The sequence below is a fragment of the Phascolarctos cinereus genome, unplaced genomic scaffold (assembly GCF_003287225.1).
Source record: "Phascolarctos cinereus isolate Bilbo 61053 unplaced genomic scaffold, phaCin_HiC Scaffold_4;HRSCAF=312, whole genome shotgun sequence".
Taxonomy (NCBI): domain Eukaryota; kingdom Metazoa; phylum Chordata; class Mammalia; order Diprotodontia; family Phascolarctidae; genus Phascolarctos; species Phascolarctos cinereus.
The window spans coordinates 464,902,147-464,921,718 of NW_027555847.1; the positions used below are offsets into that span (position 1 = coordinate 464,902,147).

Below are 19,572 nucleotides of genomic sequence, written 5' to 3' on the forward strand. Positions count from 1 at the left end.
TAACATGTTTGTTTTTTTCAAGAGAGGCTGAGCCAGGAGTGTAAATCTCCCTGCTGTAGCAAGAAACTGCCTGATTAAGATTTGTATGTGTAAGTCTCTGTCCTCCAAGGAATTTTCAAGAGTCCTAAGTAAGAGTGAGAATGTATCCTGCTGGGGTGGAAAGAGTATTAGAAGTGGCTTAGGACCCTGGATACTGCTGAGCAGGCTCCCCTCAATGCAAGTGTGGCTACAGTGTCCGAAAAGAATCTGACTATTGTTAGTGGACTGTGGTCGCTTCTTGTCACAACCATAACTAGTGTCCCCCCCCTTCCCCCGCCCCCACATTCGCTTAACTCCTGGAGGAAGGAGGAGGGATGTGTAGGCGGTCAGACTGCCGTGGGAGCCCCCAATTCTCCCTCTTCCTCCCTCCTCCCACCCAACAGCAGTTTGATTAATGACTCTCCAGGCAGGAAAGGGGCTGCAACCCTGAGAAGGGGACCTTCAGGTAGTTAGTTGCGGATTTCCCAGTCCTCTGCAACTGTAGGTGGATGGAGAGAGACTTCTCACTTACAAACAGAGCAGACCATCAGTGATTAATAAAAAAGAGTTTCAGCGGCCAGACCGAGGCTCCAGCAGAAAGAACTGCAATGTGAGGAGCCAGCAGACTGACCCGACCCTCGCAGAGCACACGCTAGCTAGGACAGACTAGCAGCGACCTAGGACGAACCTGCAGCGCCCAAGCTGCGCCTTCTCCGCTCCCTTCTAGGGAAGCCGCGCGCCCGACGGCTCCGGGAAGAAAGGTGAGCAACGGGGCTAAGAGCAGTCCAACAAGTCCTGAGGAGCATCCTCTCTCCCCATCCCCTCTGGCGACCGTTTCCCTACTCCTCCCTCTTTTTTTTGTGTGTGTGTGTGTGCCAGCCCTACTGGAACTGGACCCAGGGCCCTGGGGCAAGGCGAGGAGGCGCACCTCACGAGGTGCGGCGGGCTGAGTATCGTCGGGCTCCCCGCCTGCGACAGATGCGGGGGAGTCTTCTCTGGTCCTGTCCTTTTTTATTTTTTTCTATTTTTTAAATTAATTTATTTTTATTTATCAACAATCACTTCCATATGCTTTTGAGTTGAAAATTTTTCTCCTCCTTCCTCCCCACCACCCTCCCTCAAGACGGCGCACAATCTGATATAGGCTATACATAACATTCCTATTAAACATATTTTCACATTAGTGATTTCCTATCCTTTTTTACTGAGCCTTGCATGAGGATACTTCCTCAGAGGGATCATCTAAAAGTCAGAGGGTTACCCCCTACCCTTTCCTTACCCACTCCTTTGGCAGACAGGCGCGGGGTGTCGGGGAGATGGAATGTAGGATCACAGACTCAGTTGGAAGGGACTTTTACAGATAAGGAAACTGAGAATCAGAATAACGTGTCCAGGATTGCATAAGTACTTACATAAGTAAATCTGCATTAGCAACCCAGGTACTCTGACTTTTTTGTTTTTGTTTGTTTTGTTTTAATGCACTGAGTTTGGCTTTTTCGTGGAAAGCAAGGGAATATAGTAGGGAGAGCAGGAACCTGGAATGAGGCAACTAGTTTTCAAATCAGACCTGCCTCTTGCTAGCTGTAAATGTGAACCCGAGGAAATTATTTCACATCTCTGAGAGTTTCTTCATCTATAATAAATGGGTATAATCAGAAGGACACATTAGGCAGCGGGTAAGAAAGTTTTGGAAACACTCCGATAAATTCAGAAGTACTTTTAAATTTGGATGTAATTGGTTGGTCTCAGGAGTGGAGAAATTTGTTCTGTGAAGTTTGGATTCAGTCAAAGGGCCGCACTTGAGGACCTAGAGGGCTACGCGTGGCCTTGAGGCCGAAGGTTCCCCCACCCCTGGAAGACACTAGTCAAGTAAACCAGCCAGCAGCTGTAGGAAGGGAGGCAGGAGTGAACAGAATGAAATGAAAAGGCAGCTTCCAAAATGTTATTTAAGATTATAATGTCCAGTGGTACTTGCAATGACAGGGCTAGGTCTGAGATGATGATTGATTATATATCTATCAGTGGCACTGAGTCAAATTAGGTGAGCATAGTATTCCGCAAGGGGCTCCATAACTATATCTCTAGTCAGTTCGTTTATGGCACGCCATTCTGGGAATAACTTCCATCCCTCCACTTAAAGCGTGTAACCAAGCCCAGCTATCCAGAACTCGGAGTTAGGTGTCCAGTATTATTTAGTTTTTCCCTTCTGCAGGGTACACCTCTGAGTTTCTTATCTCAGGCAAAAGAGAGGAAACGTTCAATAACCACTGCAGAGCCAGTCTGCTGACCACTTTTACCCGGCAGGGGAGAGAAAATGTTCAAGACTCTTTAACTTTTTCAGCAGAAGTTTGTCTCTTGCCAAAAAGATCCGGGGAAAAAATTGTCTCATTAAAATTGTCTAAATTTATCTATATCTTATCTCCTTGGCGGCAAAGTACGTGATGCGCAAATTTAGAAACATCTCCTTACCAAATGTTCACACCGTCTATTTGTGACCGACCTGTGGTAGAGCCTTCCGAGCATATACTAGTTTGATCAGCCACAGTAATGTGGCTTAATGTCATTTTGGTCCTCTTCAATTACGAAGGACAACAGCCAACGGGGAAAGTACAGCCTGAGTTACCGGGTGGTTTTCCAGTGCCTGGGTAGAACGTTTGATTGAATTTGTAATTTGGCTTTTCTCTGGACGCCCCAGGCTGCATATTTAAAAGTTATGTTTTCGGGTATAAAACTAACGAGTTAAGAAACTTCTCCTGGCTAAGCCAGAAGCCTGAACTGTGCACGCCGGGAAGGGGCCTAGTACCAGTTCTCTAGTTCTCTAGGGTCAGGGAATATATGGATGTCCATCGAGGGGAGGAGGGCTCCACTAGCCTGTCTCCCTTCCGGTCCAGCTGCCGCTTCAGCTTTTGCTCTCCTGGCTGCGGATAGGCACAGGGGGGCACTGACCCCAAGCGGAGCTCATTGCTATTTCTGTCTGGTCACAGGTTGCAGTTTGCAGGTAGCTGAAGTACTTCAGTGCCCGAGAAGACACCCATGGACTGCAACAGCAGCGGCTCTGGAAGCAGCCAGCCCAACTCCAGCCCTGAGCCCGATCCGCCGCTCCCCACCACAGCCGCAGCTTGCAGTTCTCCGGCCGTGCCCGGGCCCGGGCCCCGGGCAGGGAGCGGGAGGCCGGCGGCTGCGAATGCTGCCCGGGAGCGTAGTCGAGTGCAGACTTTGCGGCACGCTTTCCTGGAGCTTCAGAGGACCCTGCCCTCTGTGCCCCCAGACACCAAGCTCTCCAAGCTCGACGTGCTGTTGCTGGCCACCACCTATATCGCCCACCTCACCCGCAGCCTTCAGGACGAGGAGGATGCGCCCTCAGACCCGGGGCTGGGCGCTCTGCGAGGAGATGGCTACTTGCATCCCGTCAAGGTAGGCTCTCGCTGCCCCGGGTTCCATCCCAGAGCTTGAACACCAGGTCTGCTTGGAACGAGAGAGTTCAATCGAGTCCCGTCCGATCTAAATCAATCCAGTTCAATAAACATTTCTTTAAGCAGCTGATGAATGCCGAGCTGGTGCCCTGCGCTGGGGGAGGCGCAAAGTTTAGATAAGATACTCTTAACTTTTGGTCTCAGCCTTTCGGTGGGGGGGGGAGGGAATGAAACATTTGACTGTAATAGTTCATATTAGAGCTTTCTAAAGGGGGGTAAAGTTAAAGCATTATGTTTTCCAGGCTTCGGTATGTGCTTTCTTTATTTTCAGAGCCTGGGAATCTCCCTCCTTCAGATCCTGGGCCACCCCCTCCCCCTACCGCTTTGGTCATCTGTAAGCCTCTTTATGGTCAGCTCCTAGCTGTCCCCAAGCAAGGAGCCTGACGTCGCTGCTGGGGTAAGGGATAGTTGTTACGCGGTGAGCTCTATGAAGTACCGTAATAAATTTGAACATCTCGGTGGACTGATGGCTCGAATCCCGTCTCCGCTACATAGAAGCTGTGTGGTTTTGGCTAGCTCATCTTATAGCTTAATCTAATAGTTTAGCTATTTTAGCTAATCTCTCGGGGCTTGTTTCTTCCTCTATAAAATGGGAAGGTTGGATTGGGTGCTCGCTAAGGTCTCCTCTTTGAGCCTATGTCTTCGTGTTCAAACACCGCCGGTTTCTTGAAAGATCTCTTCCCACTGCCCACAAGGGACTCTCCATGCTCTCCTTTTTCTCACCACCCCTTCCCATTCCATCACTTAGAGCGGGTTTTTTTTTTTTTTTGGCTTTCGTTTTATTAAGGAAAGTGCACTTAGGCACCCTGTCTTGAAGACTATTAGCTTTGGAAGAGACTCATAACACGTGTTTCTCAGCTATTCTTCCATCTTTGATTTAGATTTCTTTTTAAATGACATTGGTTTCCAATGTACTTTAGCAACTACGTAAGTGCATTTGTTGTAGTTTTCTAACCTCTGCGTTTGTTTTGTTTTTGTTTTTGTTTTTATATCTCACATTATTTGCACGGTGGCATTTCCGGAGTGCTTTGGTTACAATGTCATCGAAGCTTTTAAATTTCCCATTAGCTAAATGAAATATTATTCGCAAAATCCTAGCTACCCAAGAAAATTCTCTTTATCTAGTGTAGCACTTTAGAAACCAGAAAGCACGCAATTCATTTAACATTTAGTATTTCAGGCTATCCCTGCCACAAATTAGGAAGGCGGTAAGGACAGATTAAAACATCCCTGTCTTCCTGTGTGAAAAGTTGGCAGTCATTTAAGGGTGAGAAGTTGAGATCTTATTGGTGGAGAAAACACTTACACAGAAGAAGTCACTCATCTTTCTTTTTTTTTTTCTTTAAAAAGTTTTATTAATGCGTTTTGGTTTTATATTATAAGCATTTACAGATTTCCCCACCCCAGGAGAGGTCTCCTAACAAAGTAAAAACAAGTAAATAAAACTAATAATATAGTGACCTCATCAGAAAGTGCACAGTAACATTCCACATCTGTAGCATTCCCTTTTCTTTTTTAAAAAGTTTTTTTAATTAACAGAAATCTATTTTCTCTCCCTCCCACATCTTAGCTCATTAAAATACAGAAAAGGAAAAAAATTCCAACATTAACTCTATACAAATACACACACACACACACACACACACATGTCTCATTCTGCATCCAAAAAATCTATTAACCTCTCAGTAGGTTTCATCATCTATCTGTCGGAATCACGCATTGTCATATTGATCATAGATCATAGCTTTAAAGTTTTTGTTTTGTTTGTTTGGTTTACCATGTTATATAAATTGTTCTTTTGTTTCTGCTCATTTCATTGTTCATCAGTTTATTATAATCTTCAAAATTGTTTGTTTTTATAAAAAAGATGTTATAATATAAATCGATTGTTCCCAGGGTATGATCTAGGCACCCCCCAATTGTACTCAAGACTCAAGAGGTCTCTGAGGTCAAAATTATTATCATCATAATATGAAGATATTTTAATTTATAATAAAGTAAGTTTCGATAGATATAGCCCACACAAACAAAAGCTCATTGGAATCCTCAATAAGTTTTAAAAGTGTAAAGGGTCTTGAGACCAAAAAGTTTGAGTACAGTTGATATAACTTCTTCTTCAGGTTCTAGTCATTTTACTCTGCATCAGTTCATATGTCTTCCCATATCTCTTTGAAATTGTCTGTTTCCTTATTTCTTATAGCAAAATAGCATTCCATAACATTCATATATCACAGATTATTCAGCCTTTCCTCAACTGTCACATGTCTTTCAAAGTATCATTAAGAATGGGAACCTCCAGTTCTTCATCGACCATCAGTGATGATGCTACAGTACCAGGGATGCTAGAGGACAACACAATCTACACAAGGTGTAGATGCTACATTGGGTATAAACAGAGATGTCCTCCAGATATTCCAACATCTTTAAAAAATACAAATTATCTCACTTTTTCTGATAAAACATATTAGAAAAATTCAGATGCTACCATTTTCATTTTTTTCCAAGAAGCTCTATATAGGTTAAAAAAAAAGATATTTTCATAAAGTTTGAAGCACCAAGTATAGTAAAAACTCCAAAAGTAGTTTACACCAGAACATTAGTACTCCTATCAATTCAGGAGGAAATTGAGTGAATGACTTGGAAGAATTGTGAGGTTTATTTATGACATCAACATAACAAGCTGAAACATATTTTAGACACATGGGACCAGTCTTTTTTTTTTGAAGTTTCCAACTTTCTGTGACACAAATATTCTACAGCAATATTGTATTCCTTTGTAAAATAAGCCAAAATTATTCTCTAAATACCATAATTACATATCCAAAAAAGACCACAGCTTTTCAGTAAAATGTTACTGATTCATTATATTTAGACACTGAATCCTACTCTTTCTCTTATTGATACATTTTTTTTAAAAAAAGCCTTTATCTAGGTATTTGTCAAGAATCCGTCTTCTTCATGGGTTTTCCAAAGTTTAATTTTTAAAATTTCAGTTTTCCTATTTCAAATTCTTTTAGTAAAACAGTTAAAGTCAATAGTTTAAAATATTCTGTAATTTTCAGTTTGGTATTGAATTCAATGTTCAGAGGAAGAAGGGAACCAATAAATGATTCATGATGAGATTTTACAATCAGTGAACAGGAACTTGATCTTCCTGTGTGATCTGTTTCACACCACATCAACCATCAGTGTTCAACCAGAAATAAATAATAACTGAACCTTTAATAATCACTACAATATGCTACAGAGAAGAGCCACCACTAGTGGCCTCAAAATATTAGCAAGTTTTGACAAAAGGGCATTATACAAATGGAATGCAAGAGACTGGTAAACTCAAGCCATTTCTGTTTTTAAGTACAGAAACTTGAGATATTTTGTTCATTTAAAGGCAGGGGGAAGGGAAGCTCAGGCACAAGCATTCCAAGAGAGTACAAATTAAAAACTCATTAAGTTATTCATAAAGGAATTATAATATTACATTATACTGTTTCCATATATGTTTGGACTATTATGCAACCATATTATTTTTAGACATAATAAAATGGCATTTACTATATAGTCTAAAACAAAGTTTATTTTAACATCGAGTACATTTAAATAACAATTAAAAGTATCCATTAAGCATATCCCTGTGTACAATATAATTTACTGTAATGGCAAACATTTAGCCAATTTTTCCTCAGTACAATCCTGTGAGGTAGGAGGTAATGTGTTCTAAACTTGTGATTTCATTGTTGTGAAATCTTTCTTCCATTTACAGAAATCTGCAACTCGCCCGTAATACATAATTTAAGAGAGATGTCTGGTATACTGAGAAGTTAAGTGACTTGGCAATGGTTACACAGCAAGTGTGTGTCAGGATCTGAAGAGGCAGTACCAGAAGCAGAACCAGAAATGCCCTCTGAGGTAGTGTCCCAAAAATCTTAGTTCAGTTTTAAGCTCCAATAGTTAAAAACTACACTAAGATTTTTGGGTGACCCTATATTATCTCCATTTTACAGATGAGAAAACTGAGGACAGAGACCTTAAATGACTCCCAGAGTGACAAAGCTAGTGTTGGAGTTGGGAATTTAATTCAGATCTCCTAACTCCAGATTCTACTTTGTACTTTCTGTCACCGCCAAAGCTGCCTCTCCAAAGATTTTTTTCTTGTTTATTTATGCATGTGCTGATCATCTTCAACAGTAAAATGTTAGGTCCTTGAGAGCAGAGATTGTTTCATTCTTTGTATTTATATACCCAGGACCTAGCACAGTGGAGACATTTAGCAAATCAATGTTTTTTTTTTTTGATGGAGTTGGTTGTGATCTTTGTCCTCATACAATAATCATTTGACATTTATGTACTATCCTTTGTTATTTTTATTGTTCAGTCATTTCACTCATGGTTTTCTTGGCAAAGATACTGGAGTGGTTTACCATTTCCTTCTCCAGTTCATCTTACAGATGAAGAACTGAAGCAAACAGGGTAAACTAGTGACTTGCCCAGAGTCACACAGCTAGTATCTGAGGCCAGATTTGAACTCCGATCTGGCACTCTATCCCCTGCTCTACCTAGCTGCCCCTGCACTATCATACCGCCTTATAATTTTAGAAAAAATTCAAGTTGTTTTAATTTTTAATCTACATGCCAAATAATTTTTGTAGCCCTGTAACATTACTCATTGATATCTAGCAGAATGGGTTTTTTTTTCTTTCCTTAATTCACTTGTATTATTTCATAAGGAAACTGCTGAGTTTTGCTGACTAGCAATAATTATTTGTTATTAACACAAAAATTGATTTTGCAATAGGTTCATCCATTCAACAAGTGTTTATTGAGGCTTATTAAGTACTTATATTGTGCTAGATCTTCCAGGAGTAAAGAAATGAATGGTGCATCTCTTTCCTCAAAGAGCTATTTTTCTACCTGGGAAGATGAGACAAATACCTCAACAGCTATAATATAAAGAAGGGAACAAACCAAACACTTCGGGGGTTCTGAGCAGAAATATTTGACAGACAGACTTGAAATAAACTGCTATGAATTTTGGTTTTAGAATATTTTTAAATGCTTAATCCAAGCCATTAGCTGGAATGCTTAAGGATTAGACAAGTTTTATTTACCTGGATGCCCTGGTTTTCTGTGCTCTTTTCTATAAACCATGATGGATGTGAGTGAGCCATTTTGTTTCCCTAGTAAAGTACAGGGAGATAAAGATGAATTATTTTTCTTGATTCTTGACAGTCTCATAGCCATCACTAGTCAACTATCAATTCAATTCAATGCACCTCCTGTGAGAATAGCACTACAAGAGATAGCCTGCAACTGACAAAAAGTGGAAGAATTCTCATGGTAGAAGTGCCAGATTTGTGATATAGAAGATATAGGCTATGCCTACAGTCATGTTCCTAGAGGTTAATTTTTCTGGCAAATTAAAGATATTAATTTGTTGGGTTTTTAAAACTTGCCATTTGGCTCATCTAAAAGTGCAGTGCATAAACATTTCTAAATATTTAGACACTTAGGTTGAGTCCTGCATCATTAGAGAAATAATGGTGGAAACTTCCTCTACTAATTCATTTTGCATTTTATGGTCTGAGAAAGTAGTCTGGGGCATTGAGAGGTGAAATGTCTTAGAATCCCCAAATCCCATAGTATGTGTTAAGATCTTGAATCTAGCTACCCCGGATTCAATCTGGCCCTTGAAGCACTGTGCCAGACTGCCTCTCAATTAGGGATATGCTATATTTCAAAATAGTGTATGTCTTCCCAGGAAAAATTCCTGTTGGGATTGTGCTCATTTCTTTCATTTACATGCATATAGATTTTAAAGTGTGTGACACCTTTTACATTATATCATTTGAACTTCACAACAACTCCTTGAGAAAGGTAATACAAATATTGTCTCCATCGTACATAGGAGATGACTAAGGCTCCCAGAAGTTGTGATTTGTAGTTGGCAGTTGCAGCTAACAAAATGCAAACTCAGGTTTTCTGGCTCCAAATCCAGCTTTCTTTCCATGACACCACATCCTTCTGTTGCTTCTCAAAATGATGCTAAATAATCATTTGAAGATGCAATCAATTGGTTATGCTAAGGCATCATGCTGACAAAAACTAGCCAGAGTAGCTAATTCATTTTCTTTGAAATGTCTGGTTTAAAGTTCCCACATTTCTGGCTCATGATCAGTTCAATCAATTAAATGAAACAAAAAACAAAGATTTATTAAGCATTTACTATATGCCAGCCATTTTGCTAAGCACTGGTGTTACAAAGAAAAGTGAAAATAACCCTACCCCTCAAAGAGCTCACTTGTAATTGGGGGAGACAACATGTAGATAACCAGTTTTGTTGCTATTATTTTGTAGTGTCCAGCTCTTCGTGACCCCATTTGGGTTTTCTTGGAAAATATATTGAAGTAATTTGCCATTTCCTTCTCCAGCTCATTTTACAGGTGAGGAAATTGATGCAAGCAGGGTTAAGGGACTTGCCCAAGGTCATACAGCCAGTAAGTGTCTGAGCTCAGATTTGAACTCAGGAAGAGTATTCTTCCTGTCTCCAGGCTCAATGTTCTGTCTGCTAAGCCACCTACTGGCTCTATAGCTAACTCATTACATGATTTGTAAAGAAGAGACAGAAGGAAATCTCAGAAGGGAAGACTCTGGGGTAGGGGTGTTGGAGGGACAAGGGAAGGCTTTCTGCAGAAGGTGGGATCTGAACTGAATCTTGAAGGAAGCCAGAGAAAGCTAAGAGACAGAGGGAAAAGAGGGAGGGCTTTCCAGGTATAGGGACAGCCAAGGCAAAAGTATGCAGTATCCAGTGCCAGGAATATAAGCCATTAATCGCCACTGTAGAGTGGGCAAAGAAAAGTAAAAATGTAAGACTGGAGAGATATCAAGGTTATGAAGAGCTTTAAATGCCAAACAGCAAACATTATATTTCATCATATTGGGTTGTTTTGGGGGTTTTTTTTGCTATTGTTTTCAATCACTAAGCATTTACTAAATGCCTACTGTATGCTATATGACGGACAGTGAGGTGACCCAGTGGATAGAGCGGTAGGCTTAGAATCAGGAAGTGTCATCTTCATGAGTTCAAATGCAGCCTCAGACACAGATGTTACCTGTGGGACCCTGGGCAGCTCACTTAACCCTGTTTGCCTCAGTTTTCTCATCTGTAAAATGGGCTGGAGAAAGAAATGGCAAACCACTCCAGCACCCTTGCCAAGAAAACCCTAAATGTGGCCAGACACAACTGAGCTGACTCAGCCAAAAAAATACTACGAACTGTGCTGGAGCTGAAAGCAATGTGTGAAACAAAGTAGATATCTATCCACTAGGCAATGACTATGCAGATGTGGGTATACAAATGTAATGAAGAATGAGAAGACCAATCATGGGCAAGCTCCTACTATGTGCTAGGCATTGTCCTGCCTACTAGGACTACCAAGGCAAAAATAAAAACAGCATCTGCCCTCAAAGAACAATAATCAACTGTGAGTGACTTAACCATTCTCAGCAATATAATGATCTAATATGATTTCAAAGGACTCCTGATGAAAACTGCTATCCACCTCCAGAGAGAGAACTGATAGAGTCTGAATACAGATCGAAGCATACTACTTTTCCTTTTTTGTATGGGTTTTAAAAAATTTTTCAGCCTGTGTTTTCTTTCACAACATGACTAATATGGAAATACGTTCTGCATGACTGCACATGTGTAACCTATATCAAATTGCCATCTTGGGGGAGGGGAGTGGGGGAGAGAGAGAGAATTTGGAACTCAAAATTTTTTTTAAAAGTTAAAAAGTTGTTTTTACATGTAATTGTTAAAAAAAAAAAAAGGAAAATCGAAAACCAAAAACAAATGAGCAGGCTGAGGGTCAGAGAGATATGGTCACTTTGCCAAAGTAACAACAGAACCAGTGAGTGTGATGGAGGTCTAGAACCCAGGCCTCCTGATGTCTAGTTTAAGGCACTGATTAAGCATCTATTTTCATTCACTGTTGTGCCGTGTTATTCCTGTCCTTTTGTGTGTTCTTATCCCTAGCTTAGAGTTTAGCACATCATAATTGCTTAAGTATTTGGTAAATTACATTGCCAAGTACTGGTGTCTGTGAGATAGCCCCTCAGTGGGGGGCCTTGGTGTAGATACAGATGTATGCCATGGGACCAGGAAATAACAGGACTGATTTTCATAAGACACATAATACTAATAATAGCTAGCATTTATATAGTGCCTTAAGGTTTGCAAAGCACTTTACATATATTACATCATTTGATCTTCACAACAGCCCTGTGAGGTAGATGCTATAATTATCTCAATTTTTATAGATGAGGAAAGAGAGCTGATAGAGGCTGTGACTTACTTTCCCAGGGTCACACAGCTAATTAATATTTGAAATAGGAGTCTTTCTGACTCTATCCTCAGCACTCTATATTCTACTGAAAGCTGCTTCCTTGAAGCCTAAAAATATTTTATCGCCATACCTTGACTGTATGTGGAAATGTGTCAAGCTAGTTTTCATGTTTTTGTATATGTTTTGACATTTTAGTAGAATCATGCTAAGTAAACTCATGAGAGTTGAGGGCACCTTTACATGACATAAACAACACAATTCTGTGTTATAACTGGAGAAATGATAGTGACAAATAATAGTAGTATGAACTTTGTGTCACTCACTATTTGGCATAAGAACAGAAGTATCTTATTTCTGCTCAGTGTTCCCTACTGCTACCTTTAGCATCCAATTTTTAGGTGACATATGAAAAAATAGCATAGCCAGAAAACTCTCCAAAGATTATTTTCATGAAGGATGCTAAAGGCATAGATTATTTCAAGTCACATTACATTATGGGCAAAATATTTCTTCCGAGATGATTCTTCTAATAAAAATAATCTGCAAAGCACTTTAAGTTTGCAGCTCATCTGAGTCTTACAACAGCTCTGTGAGAAAGGAACCACAGGTATTATTCTCTCTCTTGAGATGAGGAAATCGAGGCTCAGAGAATTTAAGTGACTTTCTAATAGCTATAGAGCCAATGAGTGTTTGAAATAAAATTCAAATCCAGGTCTTTCTGACTGCAAGTTCAGTCGTCTGCTTGGCCATGCTGCCATTATGGGCCTTGTTGCATTTTTAAAAAATTTCATTGTTAAATCTCTTTAGGATGGAGAGAGTTAAATTATATGGTTTGAATGGATTTTTAAAATAACATTAATAGAAATCAATACAGACATAACAACAATGTATAAACAGTATCTAAATAATTCTGACATAGTTGGCTAAAAGATAGAAAATGTAATCACTCAAGTGGTTAATAACTCAACAACAGACATTCTGATCTTTACAATTATACGATGCTGTTATTAAGTAAGTAGGTAAGACATCTGGATGATTAAATTTTTCATTATAATGGTTTGGTACTGCATAGACTTTATCATGTATAGCTTTTTAAAAAGAGTTGTTGGTGGTGTTTCATTGGATTTTGTTGTTATTGTTGTTGGTTTTGAGATCGGATCTCTATTTTATTTTGGCTGGAAGTATAGCAGTCTCTCATGGGCCCGACCTTACTGACTTATTCAGTTTCTGACCTAGTCTGGTTTGTCTCTTTTTAGGCAAATGTTTTTTGGTTTTTTTAAGCAATGTTTTTAGCAATGTTCCTGGGGGACCACCATATTGGTGCCAGACTTAATGTGATCACCTAATCACTTTGTCCTTACCAAACTCAAGCAATCTACCAGCCTCAGACTCTCCAGTAAAAGGGGTTACAGGCCTGGGTTATTCTCTCCCTCCTATCCCTACCCCCAGTCCTAGATAGTTGTTTTTAAAGCAACGTCTAAACTGAAGTTTTAAACCAGATGTAGGAATATGGCCTAGACCTATGATGTCATTGGCAGATGGAATTCTCAGATAAGCTTAGTACTTTCTTAGCAATTTATAATCTTTTAGAGTTGCCTCTAGCACTAAGGGGTTAAATATGTATGCAAAATCATGCAGCCAATATGAGTCAGAGGCAGGGCATGAACTGGGTCTTCCTGGTAAGGTCAGTTCTCTATCCAGTACACCATGCTGTCTCTCAGACCAATTGCAAATATAATGAGGTTTAAAATGAAAACATCTTGGTGTACCTCTGTAGACACATGTGTATATAGTTTAGTTGAGGGTTGGGGAGTAGATAGTGAAGGGGGGGTGTTAAAAAGTGATAAATATTTGTATTGAGAAAGTTTCCCAAAATAGACATTTTTCTTTCAGGGTTATTGAATTGGTCTGTTTATTTCAGGAATCAGTAAGCAAATTAAATACATAAGTGATGACATTTTGAATCTCATTTGAATATTCTTTTTTTTTTTATTTTAGAAATGGCCCATGCGATCAAGATTATACATTGGTGCTACAGGCCAATTTCTGAGTCATTCTGTGCTGGAAGAAAAACCCAACCCGGGAGATGCCCCAGCAGACTCACAACCTTAGTCTCCCTTCTGCTCTGTAAAGTAGCAAGAAACTTCTATTTATTAGAAAGATGTATTGAATACATATCTTCAGACAATAGCAATTATAATTTCTCTAAGTTTTTGAATGATATTACATACCAGTGCTCTATTTTTTGTTTCCAAGCTAAGTAGATGTGAAATTAAATCATTATTCTAATAAAATCCTCTATTTGGTGTTAGCCACCATAACCTAGTACAATACACAGCATTTACAAAGCAACTAAGATTCATATACAATGAAATATGTATTTATTTGTATGTGTATATGTTATACATATACACACACAAATTCCACTATTATATATGACAAATAAAAATTTGTTGTGTTTACTCAATGACAAGCTGTGTCCATAGTTCACTAACATTCTAATTTTTTTGAAGAATGATTATTGGCTGTGAGTGATCCAGTAAAATATTTCAATCAAATACGATATAGAAATCAGTTAGTTCGTTATAGCTGGGCATATTTGAAGTGAAAAAAAATTTCAGGTCTAATGAGAACACAGAGATCTCCATCTCTAGCTGTTTCTCCCAGTGAAAACCCACCATGCTGTCTAGGCGGCAGTTTGGTGATGTTCCCAGTGGCTTCATGGATAGTTTCCTATCTTTCCAAGTGGTCAAAGCTCCATACCATCGTGAGTTCTACTTTGTGGCGTTGACTATATAACATTCTCTTCCTTCTTAATAGTTCCATCCCTCCTGATCCTATTTCCCTGAGGTTCTCCTAGAGAAGGTGGATTTAGATGCAGGAGGCCCTGCCTGGGGACCCCCCCCCCCCAGTCTGGAACTTCCCTGGAGTCTGGATCTAATGAAGTATAAGACTTTTACTATCTACTCTAGACACAAAAGGGCCCTGGGCAAAATTGTGACAAAGGGAAAGTTTGTCTTTGGCATTTAACCACTACCCTACCCCACCCCACCCCCAAAAATGAATACTTAATATTAAGATGTCAGGCATCAGAGGGAAAGGTGCTTGGAGAATCCCTTAAAACATAACAGGTAAAAGACTCCTAAGTTACTTGTAATAAGGCAGGCAGGTTCTTGTAATGGTTGGTCCAGGTAGAAAAGTACTAGAAATGACCCACTCTCTTGAGGATGTTTCGAACCCTTTAAAGCAGGGCTAGGACCTTGCTTTGGTACTTACTACATAGTAAATGCTCGATTAAAACTTACAGATGGGGGCAATTAGGTGACATAGGGGATAGAGCACCAGCCCTGGAGTTAGAAGGACCTGAGTTCAGATCCAGCCTCAGATACTTTACACTTACTAGCTGTGTGACCTTGGCCAAGTCACTTAACCCCAAATGCCTTGGGCCTCCCCCTCAAAAAAAAACTTGCTGATAAATTTATTGATTTGATAGGTCTCCAGTTTTTAATCTGTAGACTCTCCTGTCATTTGTGTAGGTCAAAACCCACCTAGGCCTTCTCAGTCTATGTAATTCTTGTCCAGAATGTCCCATTAACCTTCCACATAATATCAACCCAACAGGCTAAATTGTTGATAGTTTTTAGTATTCAAATTAGGCAAAGTTGGTGGGTAGTCAATAAGCATTTATTAAGAGCTCACTAGCTGCTAGATACTGTGCTAAACTCTGGGAATATAAATACAAGCAAATAGACAGTTCCTGCCTTCAGTGAGCTCATATTCAAATAGGGGAAGACAACCCATAGATGGAAATTGTAACATAGGGAACAAGGACAGAGAAGGTCCTTGCAGAGGCGGTATGGTGAAGAAAGAAGCCAGAGAGTCGAGAGCATGACCTGGAAAGGAATGAAAGAGTGAACATGGCTGGCTTGGACATGTTCCTTAACATGGAGGTCCCTCAAAGAACTGACCAATCAGATGAAGGGAACATGGGGGTATGATCTCCCTAGGTAAAAAGGCTGCAAGATTGTTGTTCAGAAAGAAGTCTGGAGAGTCAGGAGTGGGGCCCAGGGAGGAATGAAGGAATGTACCAATACTGCCCACTGAGGCTGCCCACCCCTTGTCTGTAATTTTCCAAACATCACCAACCCACCTCCTTTCATACAAATCCTTCATAGTGTCTTTTATATACCAAGTGGTTATGGGTACTATGACTTTCTGCATGCCACCATACAGTTTTCCATCACAAACTGTTATTTGTACTTGTAACTCTTTCCAGATTCTGTTTTTCCATGATTCCAAGAACCCCTAAGAACAGATTTTAATCCGCCAAGATATGAATTCAAGTGCATGGAATGACCTCTAAGCTGTCAGTGGCCAACCTGCTTCTGAGATTGACTTGCTAGGATAATGGGAGCTGTCATATTGTGATGTAGCAGTTCTGTGTCAATCAGCTCACTGGTTTCAATTTTCTACCGGACCAAGAGAAGGATCAGAACCAGAAAATAGAGTCTCATAACCTGAAAAGAGCTGAGATAATAAGAAAAATACCATGCTTTGTTAGGGGATTTTGTTGGGAAAAACAGCACCTACAGGAATCTATCTGTTCAGTGCATTCCTATTCCCATTTTCCTACCCAAGCTCCTTTCTGCTCCCTTTTAAACCTACAAAATCCTTTTTGTTTGTTGACAATCTTGGGCTTTTAAACCACTGGGTCTACATTTTAAAATGTAGAGAAATATTTTAAGCACACACATCTGGTTTGTTCCTTCTCTTCATTTTTCTTTAGGCCGCCTGGGCATATGAATATGGAGCTGGTTAAAGATTGTCTTGCAGCACCTAAATTTCTTTGTGATTTTACATTTTTAAATGTGAATGTATGTTACTTAAAAGTGACTCAAATATTGTCTTGTAAAAAATACATGGCATATAATAAAATTCTTCCTAGATGATTAAATGTAGTGATAATATATGTATATTTAAATATTGCACGTGTATAAATACCCATACATTGTATGTAGCATTGGAATAAAAAGGTAATCAAATGTGGTTTAACTTTTCAATATGAAAGCTTATTATAAAAGTGTCAGGAGGAGTCTGCTTTTTGTTTAAAGGAATTCAATATATTAAACATCATGTAATTATAATAACTAGTTGACTCACTGTATGTTTCTGTCAAAGCACATTTCTAAAGCTACTCACCTAAAAACCAAATATCGACCACCAAAGACAGCCTCAAGGGTACGGTTTGCTATTGATGATAACTGATATCATGTTTAAAAAAAATCTCAGTTCTGGATTTACCTCATTTTAAAATAGATGTTCAACAGAATTGGTACAGGGTTCCTGAAGCATTTTTTTTAAAAATCATGCAGTTAAACATTTTATGTAAGCTTTGTCATTTAAAAATGCTGCTTGTTGATAAGTGACAAAGTCTATCAAAGGGGGTTAGCACTGCCACTGGATGATGGGCTAGATTTCTACCTGTTACAAGGCCCAGGCTTGGGAATTCTAGAAGATAAAACAGTCATGGGGAGGTGGGTGAAGCACAGAATGTCAGTCACTACCTAGGAGCAGATTAAGAGATGTGTTTATGGGGGAGGGGGAATGGTAGAAAACACCATCACAAGGATTCCTTTAGTATGCATACACACAAACACACACATATATACATGTATATATAGACATACACATGTATGTATATATGTGTATCATACACACACACACATATATAATTTAAGGTAGAAACATTCTTTTTCTCATTTGCTTGGAGAGAAATTGTTTGAAGATATTGGTGGCAACCACTGCCAAAGAAAAATGTAGACTGTTGCTGTTTACTGAAAAATTAATAGGGGATTTTATTTCCTTGGTTGTAGCTTTAGTTAGAACATGTGGTTCTTTAAAACTGAAATTGAATTTTAGTAAAATTTATTTTCCTGCAACCTACCTCAGGAGAGGCTATATATCAGGAAGATTTGAGTTCAAACCCTGCTTCTGAAAAATACTGGGTATGTGACCACACACAAATCACTTAACCTTTCAATGGCACAGGTAACTCTCTAAGACTGTAAGTTTTAGGTCAGTTACTGATCTCAATCAGTGGATACTGTCCATACTGGGAGTCCACACTGATGAAAGCACAGGGCTAGATCAGAACTAAAAGAATTTCATTTTACATTCATGCAAACAACAGCTTCCTGACCATTCATCATCAGAATGGATAATTAACATTCATTTCCCACTGAGATAGTTATTCACTGAAAATCCTGCCCAACACTTATTTTAAAACATTCAGTTAACCAATATGTATTAAGTGCCTATTGTCCAAGGCACTGAGATAGACTTAGTGGGGTACAGAATAATATGAACAAAATGGTCCTAGATCTCAAATAGATCTCATAATAGTCTAGTATTTTCATTTTTTCTATTGTTTAGAATTTCCTTGACATTGGTTTATTTATGAGGTCCTGCAAGCAGTCAAGTGTCATTATGAGTGGTGACCAACTCAAGTTTCTCCTAGATACCAGAATATCGAACAATATTTGGCCTTATTAAGGAATGAAACTTATTTGTCTGCATGTGAAATATTGTTTCTACTTCAAAGCAGTGGGGACCTGAAAAGCAAGTGAAACAATGATGTCCAGCTTGAATTTGTTTGTTAAAATTTTTATTTTGAAAGACTGTCACAACATACATGTGCTTTGCCTAATGCCCTTAAAGTTCAAGCTAATGCTTATCATGTTATTTGTGTATTTCAGGCAAAAATAAAGAAAATTGAAGCATGCTTTCTCTGAGAGACATCTTTCTGAATGTTGCCTGATTTATTTTTGTAACATTTGCCATTTTAAAATGTTGGGAATTTGTAGAGTAATAAAAGAGAACAAGAGGAGATACCTTTCACAGCTATGTCTAGAGGGGAATTCTTTTTCTGAAATGGGGTCATTTAAGTATTTTATTTCCTTTTCTCTTAATCTGGGCAATTTATATTTTTGTAAATAGTCATCCATTTAATTAAGATTGTCAAATTTATTGCCATACAGTTGGGCAAAATAGTTCCTAATTATTGTTTTAATTTCCTCTTTATTGGTGGTGAATTCACCCATTTCATTTTTGATACTGGTAATTTGGTTTTCTTCTTTCTTTTCTTTTTAAATCAAATTAACCAAAAGTTTATCTATTTTATTCGTTTTTTCTCATAAAACCAGCTCTTAGTTTTATTTATTAGTTCAATAGTTTTCTTAATTTCAATTTTATTAATCTCTCCTTTGGTTTTCAGTATTTCTCATTTGGTATTTAATTGGGGATTTTTAATTTGTTCTTTTTTTAACTTTTCTAGTTGCATGCCCAATTCATTGGTCTCCTCTTTCCTAGAGGTGAATTCTTAACCAAATAAGGTTTAAGGGAAAATTTTAAAGCAACAAAATATACTTATCCAGCCCTTTCCTCCCCTGAGCTCTAGTCTCCAACAGCCTGCTTGACATATCCAACTGGACTTCCTACAGGCATCTGAAATTCCAACATGTTCAAAACAGAGTTCATTATGTTTCCTCCTAAACCCACTTCCTCCTCCTGCCTTTCCTAATTCTGTCAAGGACACTCCTAGTCTTCCAGCCAGTGAGATTTTTTCATACTCCCCCCCAATCCTTGCCATATCCAATCAATTTCCAAGTCTTGTTTTGTTTTTAAATTTAAGTTAGCATTTTTCAATGAACAAAAGTCTATTTTCTTTCCCTCTAACCTCC

At 39.0% G+C, this 19,572-nt stretch overlaps 1 protein-coding gene across 5 annotated transcripts; it reads left to right on the plus strand.

Moving 5' to 3' along the window:
* The first annotated feature begins 346 nt into the window (after positions 1-346).
* Positions 347-18,613, plus strand: TCF24 (transcription factor 24). 5 transcript variants are annotated; one of them, XM_078153378.1, is made up of 4 exons: positions 350-779; positions 3,003-3,432; positions 13,832-13,960; positions 16,110-18,613. In XM_078153378.1, exons 2-3 carry the CDS (start codon positions 3,052-3,054, stop codon positions 13,943-13,945), a joined length of 495 nt encoding a protein of 164 aa, XP_078009504.1. In that variant the 5' UTR covers positions 350-779; positions 3,003-3,051; the 3' UTR covers positions 13,946-13,960; positions 16,110-18,613. The 5 variants fall into 5 exon arrangements, with proteins under 5 accessions (XP_020857824.1, XP_078009504.1, XP_020857825.1 ...); XM_021002165.2 differs by lacking the exons at positions 13,832-13,960; positions 16,110-18,613 and adding an exon at positions 3,763-6,319 and having other exon boundaries at positions 347-779; XM_021002166.2 differs by lacking the exon at positions 13,832-13,960.
* The last annotated feature ends 959 nt before the right edge of the window (positions 18,614-19,572 follow it).

Coding starts and splice junctions, on each gene's coding strand:
- TCF24 (XM_078153378.1), top strand. CDS start 3,052: ATGGACTGCAACAGCAGCGGCTCTGGAAGCAGCCAGCCCAACTCCAGC. Junction 3,433..13,831: donor GCTACTTGCATCCCGTCAAG/GTAGGCTCTCGC, acceptor TTTTTATTTTAG/AAATGGCCCATGCGATCAAG.